This window comes from Merops nubicus, unplaced genomic scaffold, assembly GCF_000691845.1.
Source record: "Merops nubicus isolate BGI_N331 unplaced genomic scaffold, ASM69184v1 scaffold5568, whole genome shotgun sequence".
In the NCBI taxonomy this organism is placed as follows: Eukaryota; Metazoa; Chordata; class Aves; order Coraciiformes; family Meropidae; genus Merops; species Merops nubicus.
Window position 1 is genome coordinate 16,062 of NW_008627610.1, and position 12,836 is coordinate 28,897.

Here is a 12,836-nt window from a genome sequence, read left to right on the forward strand (position 1 = left end):
AGTCCCTGCTCATGGCAGAGGGGGTGGACTCTGTTTTAGCAGAGGACTTTAGAGCCCTAATGGCTCAATGGTTGGACTTGATGATCTTGAAGGTCCCTTCCAACCTAAAGGATTCTATGATTCTCTGATTCTATGAAAATGGAGCAGAAGAGGGATGTCCTCTGGCTCGTTTGAACTAGCCTATCCCTCACTTGCAAGGCCCTGAGCAGCCTGGTCTAGTAGACCCTCCTTTGAGCAAGGAGACAGATTAGGTGATATCCAGTGGTCCTTGCTAACCTCAACTATTCTGTGATTCTATGATTCTTCACCAAATTATCTGCAGACCTGATGTTTCCTGTAGGTGGATGACACAAGGAATTTGAATAAAAAATATGTTTTAAAATGTGATCCAGCAGTGAATCTGGCATTGATGGAGATCTGTCTGTGGTTTAATATGAAAATAATAACTGAAAAGAATTTAAAATATCAGTGACCAGTGGGAGATAAAACTGTTAAAATTTCTTTTCCATATTTGCGGGCACTTCAGACCTGTTGACAATATGTGCACAGATTCCAGAAATTAGATATTGTCACTTGTGTAGGTAATTGTTATCTGCTTGTAAAGACTAGCAAGAGAACGAGAAAACCCAGATGGCTTTTGGCAGGTACTGAATTCATTTGAAGCATACTACTTAAAGGACATTTTATCTGAAATTGGAATTTTTTTTTTGTAAACGGAGGAAAAAATACTATAACCCTTCAGTAGCTAATTCCTAATCTTAAATGTTAAGAGTGAGTTAAAAGTAAAACCTGACATTTCTGGGTTGTAATGGCTTTGTTCAACCAGTTAACAGAATGAGCACATTCACAACGATATTGTGAGGTGGGAGAAAAACGTCTATTTGCAAGCTGCTGTCCAAAGATCAGAATTAGTAATGAGGATTTGTGTTCTGTGCTTCAGTAATGGGGCTTGAGTCAGCAGGTGCAAGCTGAGATTGTGCGAGGACAAGAAAAGGTGCTACAACCTTGCCCTCTATCTACTCTGAGATTTTAATCAGAAAGTGATAGCTTTGTTTTTAATAGAGGAGCCACATCTTGAGATTAACTGGCCAACTGGTTCATTATTTATGAGGACTTTAGAGATTGGTAAAGTTGTGCAAGAGGTGAGAGAAGCATTTTGAGAAGCTTGATTTGGATTAGATGCTTCCAATTCATTGTTGCCTGTTGGTTTTTATTGTTTTGTGTGATTTCTACTCTGAATTTATACTGCTCCTACACTCAAGTACAGCATTGTAGGATAAAGTTTGTAATTGCTGTGGGCTAGGTGATCTAGCTGATCTATCCTCAGAGATGTCAGATACTTTCTTTGAAATTGCTGTCACACTGATACCCTAGGGCTTGGTAAACTTTTGAATATTGCTTGATGTTTCATGAGATAATTCTTCACAACAGTTCCTGATGCCTTTCTGTTCATTAGCTCTCAGCCATCTGTTGCTTTGATTACACTACTATAGAGAATAAGTGTTTTGGCAAGCTATTTAGCTGTGTTGAAAAATCTTGTTTCTTTGCTTTCTAGTATTTTATTGGTACTGTTTCTTTTTTTTTTTTCCTCAACTTTTTAAGTGCAATTCTTCTTGTTATTTACTTTTTGTTATTCTATGAAACAAAAGTCTGACCTAGTTTGAGGACATGATGAGGTTTATGGCTGTGCTTTATGTCTATTTTCCTTTCCTGTGAAAGTCCTTCTACCAAAAGAGGTTGTGTATTCTAAACATAGGCTAACAGAACATAGATATTATAATCTAACCATATTTAAATGTTTAACTTTGGGATTCTTACCTCATAAGGTTTAAAAAGTGCTTTTCAAGAGTCTAGCCACTGTGTTATGTCAGAATTGCCTTCTATAGGAAGTTATAACATCTTAATCTCTAACTCCTCCCAACACTGCAAAGGTCAAAACAGGAAGAACTGGAAGATCATTAGAAAGAAGTTGGTATTCTCTGGCTTTACATTGTCAATTTGACCTTTTCATGTATTGCTCAGATTTTAAAGGTGAACAAAGTAAAAGACAGATGGGATGATAATGAACACAGAGATGTGCTTCCCTATGTAGGTTCTTTTTTAAGAGTTGTGATATACCAATTATTTTTTTTTTAAACCATGGACTTTTGAAAATGAGACAAAATACTGGTTTTAGACTGCAACCGAATCTCATTGGCATTTAATTTCTACTTTGGATTTTTTTGTCAGTTTTTCTTCAATTAGAATAGCTGAGTGGTATTGGAAAGCAAGAATTCCAACAGTTCATAGTAAAATATTAATTCTGCTCAATAGGTCATTTTGCCTTGGTTGTGACAGAGGTGGCTGAGTTTCCTTCACTGCTTACCTGCTTTAGCTCTTTACATTTAATTGCAATGTTTCCTGGAGTAAATTCTCACTTTTGCACTTCTGGTGTCTGTAAAGATGACTAAGAACTGCTTATGATCGGTAGCTGCAAGTGCGAACAGGTCCTTCCGCAGTGACTTGGTCTTCAAGTAGTAGTACTTGTTGCTAGGGGTAGTAATGTTATTTATGGGAAAATTAGTTGAAGAAGTCAGCATGTTGTAATGGTAGCAAGAGAGGAGAGCAAGTAAATATTGTAAATGAAGACTTGACTGGGGATTTTCAGCCTCCCAAAGGAGTCTTTTTTTGACTATTTAACTGACCTTGTAAAGCTGTGCTCTGTTGGAAATTGCAACTGCTGTCTCATAGAAACAATATGAGCTGCGTGAAGTAAATGTAGAAAAGTAACTGAAGTAGTTCCCAATGTAGTAAATCTACTATAAAATGAAATTATGTAATACTAAGTGCCAGTCAAAGATACTCAGAAGTGTCATTCTGGAAACTGGTTTTTGCATTTACTCTGGAAGGACTGCAATAACTTTTTTGTATTCCCTGTCAGCAAATATATGTTAGTTTACAGGTTAATGTGTTAATAGGTTTATTGTATTTTAATGCTGGTTATCTCTTGATGACCAGGAAATGTTGTGGGTTTGTTCAAAATATTATTCATGGTGTTTCTTGCTTGCCACATTGTCAGACCACTGTTGAAATTACACCTGGACTAATTAGTAATGGTGTATCTTCCTTCAGCTAAGCAACATATGTAATTATTTTTGCATTGTGTTATGCTTTTAGTGCTCATGTAGGGGACATGGTGAATGTTTTACTATATAGAGATGAGGATGTGACAGTACACTGAAATCATAGCTGTTGCATAATATGTGTATGTGTGCATATATATTTTTGTATATACATAGTGAAGATTTGTTGTGTTCCTGCCACAGCCTTTCCTGAATAGGGTCATCTGTTCTCTGTGGAATAATGAATTTTCAGTCAGAGCTGCTGTTCTGATTTTAGTAAGCAACCCAGAAATACTCTTGTGTACATTTTAACTATGGAACATGATTTCTAAGTGAGAAACTAGTCCAAGTTTGGCTTCTCTGTATGTGGTGCTTCCAAACTGCCATGTGAAAGAACATTTCCTCAGAGAGCTGTTCTGATAATGTGGTACAGACACTTCTGAAATTTAACTATGCGACAGTTAGCAATTAATTAATTTGTAACACTAGTTCTTTATGAAAGTTGTGATTGTCACACGTAATATTGACCATAGATATTTTTGGCAATTAACATATCTTCATTTGAGAAGGAAATTGATACTCCATATAGGTGAAAACCCTGCAGCATGGGGTTGTATGGAAAGATTTGCATGGGTTGAAGAAGTAATGATGTGGAGTTCCCTACGACAGCACTGGTTGGAGGAGAAAGGTCTGCATGTTGAACTGTATACCCTGAGAAGGTAGAGTGGGAGTTTGAAAGTTGTGCTTGTGCCACTTGAGCCAGTTAGTTTTGCCTGTCATCCAGGTTTCTTATTTTTGTTCTAGTTGTATGCTAAGAATCTTCCTGTCCCCAAATTAGTTCAGTGTCATTACCACACTCTCTTATAAGGTACAGAGTTGCTCATCTAAGCTGCATTTCTAATGGTGAAAAAGAACATTGCTCTTTATTTTAGCCATGCTTTCAGAAAATTGTTATGATAACACTACTGGCAATCATAAAATAAGACTACCATATTGGACATTATAAAATAATTGCAGTGTTGGCAGTTGACAGAAAAAAATGGCTTGGTTACATTCTAGAGGCTACTTTCAAATTAGAAATGTGACATGTATTTAAGTCTCTAATGACATTTCTATCTAGGCTTCACAGAGTTATTACCCTTGTGGGAAAGGAAGGGACCAAATGGAGTTCTCCTTTGCAGAATGTAGATGTCATGTTGGACTGGACAGTGCCATCTGGGTTATTGAGTCTAGTTACCTGCTCTTGAAAACAACCACATGATATCCTTGTGAAAAAAGTTCATACTTCATGACTGCTTGTCACTTTTTTTTCTTGTCTATGATGGTTTACAGAACCAAGTAGGATAGGATAAAATGAATCTAAAACTGCGTTACTAAAATGAACAGTTCTTCATGAAAGAGAAAATGAGCAAATGCATTTGGTATGAGCATCTCTTCATAGCTGCTGTTGAACGTGTATCTTTATGTTTTGCTAAAACATAGATTGAAGCATCCATGCCTTTTTTTTCCAGTGGTGGCTAATATCACCCTTCCGGCCAAGCTATACATCATTTATTGTCTGATGGTTGCTGAGGAACTTCTGATCTTTATAAATATTTGTGAGCTTGCTTTCTTCTTTTATTTTTTTTTTTAATAATTCTGCTTCATATGTTGAACTGATGATTCACTGACTCTTCCAAAACTCGTTGTGGAATTTAGTTTCCCTGTATCTGTAGCATATTACATTGTCACATGCCAGATGGAGATGCTTTGAATGGAAAAAGGTATTATCGGTGGACTTAACTCCATCTCTCCTTAGCCCCCCGCTTCATTATAATTTTTGCAGTCTGAGTGTCACTGTAGTTAAATGTTGAGTAGGTAGTGTTGTAGGCCTGCAGTTCGGGGGTCATGGCTTTATTTCACTTGTATGTGGTTGTGTTTGTGCACATTAGATTATACTGTACTGCTACCATGTTACTAAACACTGTGCTATTTTTCTTTGCTTCCTACTCTCTTGATTGACATAGCTTAAAGTTTATGGCATATGTACAAATATTTTTAAGATACTGATTTATTGTGTAGAAGGGTATTTTCTTGTAAGAGACTACCTTGTGAGAAGTAGAAGTGTGTCTTGCTGTTGTTCTAATGGCCCATACATTTTACACAGTAAAACCGGCCTAGTCTGTGTTTGGTAAAAGCTACTACCTCTGAGCCGCCTTCTATAAAATAAGATGCTTAAACCAGAAAGGAACATAGGATCTTATAGACACAGAGTCTAAAGAGCACATTTACAAATTGCTAAGTCTGGTTGCCTGCAGCAGCAGACAACTTGATTATAAAATACTGCTAATAAACTCATTACATTCCATCTCAAAAATAGTTATATTATTTCCCCTATTGTTCCTGTTGAATAGCTATTCTGAATACTATACTCCAATGTGATTCCATTTTCCATGGTAAATCTCTTCTGTAGTCAGTGTTTTTTTTTTTTTTAACTTTGAATTCATACTTTCCATTTGATAAAAATGATTGCAGTCTTTTGAATTTCAGAAGTGTTTAGCTTTAAGCTGTCTCAAATAGAAGGAAAACATTAGGGGTAAATTCTTATAAATAAAGTCTGTTGGTAGTGGCAAATTCTGCAGTAGTGATTCTCAAATTTTTGTCCAGTGTGTATTAATGATAAACAGTCTAATTTTAAGCTATGTATGCAAGCAAATACAGTAATTTGTTTTCTTCTTGTTTTCCAACATTTGCTTTCAACATAATAATTTTTGTCCCAAGAGATGCTCCATTTCTTTTAACATATTGTCTAAAAGTAGAAACTAACTGTGCATAAAAAAATGCAATTCTCTTAGGATTAATGATAAAGCAACAATGGGCTTTGTGTAGCCTGTCTGGGGCATATAAAACACAAACTGTGTTTTGAGGAGAAAAATACTATACATGAAAGACATAAAAAAGATATTTTATTGTACATTGTCAGGGGCCTAATATATCTCAAATTCCTGTTATACAAGATGAATATATGAGATAGAAGCCCTCTGTCAGTGGCCATGTCCACAATTTAAAGCAAATAAGAGCTAGGCTACCTACATCATCTTTGTTCTATTCTGATTTTAACCTTGCTACTAGATTTGAAAGGTACTTGGAGTGAATAGCAGGTTTCCATAATGCTTTGGTTATTCCCCAACTATTCTTAGGTTCAGAATGAATTGTTTGACAATTTTTTGGCTGAAATAGTTCTTTCCAAATATAGCTCAGGCTCTTTTGGAGCACACTGTTGTGCCTTTCTTGACCAGTAACTGCCAAATAAGTTTGCTAAACTATGACGTTGAAGCCCTAAGACTCACCTTTGGCCTGAAGTTATCAGTGCCTAAACTGCCTGTTTCTGAGGAAAATAAGAATCTGACCATCTGTTATTCAATGCTGGATAGTGCCCTGCTCACTTTTTGATGCTGTTCTATTTTTTGTTAGTTCATATATTAACATTAGAGTCTGACTGAAGCCTGGTTGAGGGATCTTATTACAGTAATACAGTATTGATTTTGTATTACTGACTCTTTTCCTGGATTTGTGATTGTGCAAATATTCTATAAGAATTACAACCATTTCAACAGGGGAGACTGGTAAATTAGGTGAGTCTTTTCTGTCTTTGCTTTACTTCCTTTCAGTTTCATTCTCTTTCTTCCTTCCAGTTTCTTTTCATTCTATTCCCCATCCTCTTCCCATTTATATTTTATTTCTCGTCTTAATTCTGTCCCCAGATTCCCTCCCTGCATTGTACTACGCTTCATTTGCTGACATCTCATTAATCTTCCAGTCTTTATGGCTTACTTTCCCACCTCCACAAGCACACCCACAGGATGCTTAGGAATTTTACAGCATACCCAGTTGTCAAAAAACTAAACCTATAAGTCCCAGACCCACAATACTATGCTGGGAATGCTCATTAACTCCCACACTGTTTGGAAAAAGAAACTGGTACAGTTAGTATAAGGTCTGCAAACCATAATACATGTCTAATATTCCTTCACTTTTCACTAAACCTGGAAACTCCTCATTGGAGTTGGGGAAGGAGATGGGATCTGGCTTTTTGCTTCAGCTGTGGTTCTGATCTTTTCAGAAAGCCTAGGAAGAGTTACATGAATGTGTAGTTTTAGTGCTGTGACCTCTGAAACATTAGGTTTGAGGAGAACGTGCTGTTCATCAGTGGGTCAGGAAACCTGTTGCAGTAGGTGGATGTGCCAGTATGTGCATCCTCAGCACAGCAGTCGCGTTGTAGCTTTACTGCTATGGTATCAGTGCAAGTTCACCACACCTGAAAGGTAGATGATCATACCCTCTTTCTTTGACTCAGGAGTGTCTGTCTGAAAGAAAATGATCTGGGGAAGATGAAGCAGAGTTTCATAGGTCTTGCAGCAGACCCTCTCAAGGTTAGTGGCTTCTGCTGCAGCCACCAGCAGGAAGGTCTCCACAAGGAGGTCTTCCATCAGGAAGCCACCACCAGGTGTAAGGTCTTGCTGCCAGAGGAGAGTTGAACTAGGGTTTCTAGTGGGACCTGCCTGTCATCTCAGATGCTTCTGTCCAGTCTGGGTGCCAGGATTTCTGCCAGCCTGTGTTCTGTACTGCTGGCAGAAGTCACTAAGAAAAATGACAAAAGACTGCATCTCTAATATATGTATGATCAACTGATTGCCCCCTCCACTAATTGGCTGTGAATGCTAAATAAAAAAGCAGTATTCACTATATGGATGACAGTGCTTAGTTTCCAAAGGCAATAATTCGAGGCTTTTCTCTTGCTAAATAGCACCCATGCCAGTGTTTAGTGTTGCTCTGTGGAATCAGAATTAATCTTAATCAAAGGTCTCTTAAACGATGGACCTGGACATTTTTTGGATAGTTTTCAGCCTCCTGTGTTTTGGAAAGAAAAGCTCTGAACAATTCAGAGACACTTGAGCTTTTTTTTTAGGCTTTGCAAATGATCACTGTTGCTTTGCACTCTTAATTCTTCTGTGAGGAAGATGAAGGTACTGTAAGCATTAGAAATAGAAATGTAGAAATACAAGCTTAAATTCTGTAGTAGTCAGTAGCAGGGGCTTGACCTGCTTGCCTGTGCTTGTCTTTGGTTGGTATTTTTCTTTTTAAGCCTGTATCACACTTAATTAACTGTTTAGCACTTAAATGACAGTACTGTAACAGATACTGAATGTTAATATTACTAGCTACACCATAGCTGAATATAGCTATGCTGTAACTAACCTCAGGATTATTGGATCGATCACTGGTAACCCACCCCAGGTTAAGTGTGACCAGCAATGCTTCCAGTTCCTTTTTTTCCCCGTTGTTCTTATTCAGAGGATAGCACCAAAGGAAGCTAAGCATAGCATTACTAAGCAAGCAAAGGAAATCAGCCTTCTCCTTTACCCTCTGTTCTCTGTTATGCAATAAAGATGCCAGTTATTTACTGTTAAATGAAATTAATTAACAGACTGAACTTAAAAATTAACTGGCCCAGTAAAACTATGCCTCATCATGGATTAAAAAAACCCCTTACAGTACAGTTAATGATTTTTTAAAATCTTCTTTCTCTAGAATCCTACTCAGGTGGGAACTGCTCTTCAGGTTTTCCATAACCTTGGGACTTTGAAGGATACCATTGCTAATGTGGTGGATGGGTACTGCACAGTCCTGGAGGAGAACATAAAAAATGCTTTGGATATCAAAGTATTGACCCAACCTGTTACAAGAGGTAGGATACTTGTTTTACAGAAAATGATAACTGATATTTTATTTTTTTTACAGAAGTAAAGTATGTTGTCAAATGGAAGAAAATCAAACATCCAAGCCTGCTATAGGAATGTTTCCCTGCTATGTTTAAACTGTAGAGAATAGGAGTAGACATGTTATCACCTAATACAAAGCCAAAATTGAGTCTGTCTGTTGGTATGGCTCAGAAGTTTTCCTTTATTGCTCTCCTCCCTCCTATTTCTTGACTTGCCCAGAAAATTGTCCTTCTAAGTTTGCAAATTTGCAGCATTTTCTTAAGCAGTTCGTCATGGAAAGATGAATCCAAAATCCAGATTCCAAATTCTGCCTTCTTTGTGTTGGTGGGAGGATCACAGGCAGAAATTATTTGCACTCAATGGAACAAGCCTGAAACTACAAAGCGATGCTTTTGTCAGATGGAGATCATTTCAAAGCAGTATATTTAATATGAAGAAACGCTGCACTATTGAACATTTAGTTCCCACATGTTAGCTCAGATACCAAAGAAACTGAGGAATTAGATGGGCAGGCAAATTTGAACTTCGACAGTCTGAATGTTCAACACTTTTGAAAAAAAACTTTTGCAACAAGCTGGGGTTTCAAACCCATAGTCACTAGCACAATAAAGAAATATAGCCCCTATCAAGGAAAGTGGTGGTTTAGAAGCTGCATGCCCTTCAGCTGGAGTATCATTTTTTTTAGCACTTCATCTATGCAATTAAGTCCGGAGCAGCTAGTACCTGTATTTTCACAGCTACTGTCTCTGCCACTTTGCTATTACATCCTGCAACAGTGCTCATTGGAACTACCTTGGTGTTCCTGTGGAGGTCTAATTGGCAAAAGAGGTAACAGTGACACACATTGAAGTAACCCCACTGAACTTCAGAGATGAATTGACTTCTCAGTTGAGACAGCTGAGGCCCTTCACAAAACTCTGTTTTGAAGGTGTTTTAGGCTGTTTTGTTTTGTTTTTTCTTTTAATGTTATGTTAGAATGCATATACATCTATATTTTCAGTATTTTAATTTTCACATGCGAAAGCTGAAATGTACTGCTGTGTTTTTAAAACCATTTAGGTGGCCCTGGTAGAGCTGCTATGCCAACACCAGGGAACACAGCAGCTTTTCGAGCAGCCCTCTGGACAAACATGGAGAAACTGATGGATCAGATCTGTGCTGCTTGCGGGCAGGTACTCAGCAGCTAATTCCTGTTTGTCTAGTCATGCAATTTTGCATGTAACGTTTTAGGTGTCACTTTTCCTCTAAATAATTTTTTTCTTACAGGTGCAGCATTTGCAGAAAGTATTGACAAAGAAACGAGATCCTGTGTCACATGTCTGCTTCATAGAGGAAATAGTTAAGGTAAAGTTTTAGTCTAGCTGAATATGTTTTAGTAATTCTTTTAAGGAAAATGTGATGATAGAATGCTTTTGTTTACAATTTTACCATTCCATAAGAAGTTTGTAATTAAATTAATGGAAAAGTTTTGAAAGTCAAACTAACATTGAAAGATGTATTTATAGCCTATGGATTACATCAGTAGGGTGGGTGTAAACATACTCTTTCTATAATAATTTCTTTTGTTTTCTTTAAAGGGAGCTGGTAAGGCACAACTGTCAATTTTTATTACTGATCATTAATGTCATTCCATAAAATACTGTGTGATTTGAATAATTAATTGTCTGTTAGTTTGCATAGGAGAATGTGTCTTCATCTAATGCTTTCAGCCATCTGTTTCTCTACTTCTTGGCAATTTCTTCCTTGAAAAATAATCATGGCTGTTCTTTTGAATACCTATTCTTTTTCATTCAGTTGCATTGTTTTCTATTATTATTTGGAATAATTTGTTTAATGGTCTCCCTCAGTGTTAGGAACAGAATTATTGAAGCTATCTCATCTACCTTAGTAGATGAGAAGAAACAAAACCAAAAGATGTGTTTAAGCAAACATCTCCTTTTCCAAGTATATGACTGGACTTTTAATTTACATGAATTTAATTTTTGAAATATGTTGAGGAAACTCTTCATATGCAAATGTGGTCTTCTCAATAGTGAAAGCAAATAATGAAGGTTAAATTCAGCATTTAAGTTTATGTGTCTGTTAAGTTCATTTCCAAAAGATGTTGCACAGAACATCACTTTTCTATGAGGTATTGCAAGCTGTGTTGTAAAAACAAAGAAGCAAACAAACGAAAAAACCAAACCCCAAACCAACATAAAACACCTCAAAAAAATTATAAACTTTTAGCTTACTTTCTTCACTAAAAAGTTTGATCTGGCAGTATCTATTGCTGGCTTGGTGTAGCCCTTCAATAGACTAGCATGTTTAAGGAGAAACATGGAAACCTAGAGACTGAAGAAGGAACTCTGGAAGGCTCAGGGGGAGTTTGAACAGAAAGGGATCTCAGATAAATGAGCTTTCAATGTTCGTGAGTGGCTCCCACCCTGAACTTGTGCTTCTCACTTTGACTCTTCCCTTTTGTAGAACAGCACTTGGAAAGGTGATAGGAGTTTCTCCAGTTGTTGAGGATGGTAATGGAGGGAAGCCAAAGGAAATATTTCATCGTCCTGAAGAATAAACGAACAGGCAAAATGAATCTCAATAGAAGGTAGATGCAGAGTAAGGAAAAACTCACTAGAAAATAAAATCAAAGGCTTTCAGTTGTCCTATGCTGAGCATGTCCCTTGATCTCTCTGATTAGCCTTCCTTTCCTTTGACTTCAACTGCAGGATTGCATCTAAGTGAGGAATTGTTCTTCCCAAATAAAATCCGTCTGTTTCTTCTCAGTTACCACTCTTCAAATTAGTTTGCCCTTCAGCAGGTGTTATGGTGTCGTAAACCAGCAAGCTGGACAGTTTTCATTCTCAGTGAGGCAGCTAAGGAGTAGTGGTACGTCCTTGTCTGATGCTACTGGAGTGCTCTGAGCATGACATGGCACTGCTGATGGCACTGATGCTTTACTTGCATCTTACCTGAGATGTTTCAGCATAGCACAGTGTGTTTCTTGGCCCTTCACAGTTATACAGTGTCCCTTGAAAAAGATATGGCACCACCCTGGAAATGAGTAAAGTCACACCAAACTGTAGTGGTGTTGTTCAGACAAAACCAGACAAGTACTACATGCTGCTGAAGTTCAGGAGTGTTTGTACAGATGACTGTATGTGAGAGGATTAACTTTGTGTATATTGAAAATAGATATAAGTAAGAATTTGGTATTTTGCCATTTACTGATAAGTTTCCATCTTGTACTAATCCAAACTGTGACAGCATGCTGTCCTCAGCAGGTGTTCTGGAGAGGGATAAAAGTTGGATTTTCTTTATTGTATGCAGTTTCATTAATAAACAGAGCAAATGAACAAAGCAAACTAAAGGTACTAACATGATACCCCTTCGCTGGGGCAGGATGCCCACACCAGAAGATAGGAAAACGAATCATCCACTCTACAGTCTGTGCACTAATTACTGTTACTGATGTCAACATTATTATTATAGTCATCTTTTGCAGCTGCTGCTGTACCACTTTGCCTGTCCATCTGCTTCCTTGTTTTGATTACTGCAGCACAAGTATCAACCTAGGAAGCATAGGAGAGGAGGAGACCCAGCCTTTTTAAAGCACCAGTCCTGTAATAGCAAGGAAGCTACTTGCTGCTTTTTTTTTTTATCTTTTTTTTTTTTTATAATTGTCTTTTTTTTTTATTGAAGTTTTTTTTTTTTGTCTTTCTCTTCACAGATAGCACAGCCTGCATTTTTTTCTAATTTTGTATTACGATCTCAAATATGTGCTTTCTGGTTTTCTAATTACCTGTTACCATAATATTTAATAGGGTTGTATCATGTTGCATCCAAAAATGTAATTTTAAAAACACTAATCAATTAAAGGGTTCACAAAAACTGTTTAAAAAAAAAAAAAGGGAGAACAAACAAAAAATCTGACAGATAAAGAAACTAAGGCACAGAACTTGTAAAATTTATAAATACTGCAGTTCAGCAG

The 12,836-nt window shown here is 37.1% G+C and overlaps 1 protein-coding gene across 1 annotated transcript in view; it reads left to right on the forward strand.

Annotated features, from left to right (window-relative positions):
• Window positions 1-7,471: 7,471 nt before the first annotated feature.
• Window positions 7,472-12,836, forward strand: part of LOC103778751 (conserved oligomeric Golgi complex subunit 5-like) — a 54,958-nt gene continuing 49,593 nt past the window's right edge. The window contains exons 1-4 of the mRNA XM_008946362.1: window positions 7,472-7,513; window positions 8,673-8,829; window positions 9,923-10,035; window positions 10,130-10,207. Coding sequence (XP_008944610.1) covers window positions 7,472-7,513; window positions 8,673-8,829; window positions 9,923-10,035; window positions 10,130-10,207 — 390 coding nt within the window. The remainder of the gene's footprint in view (window positions 7,514-8,672; window positions 8,830-9,922; window positions 10,036-10,129; window positions 10,208-12,836) is intronic.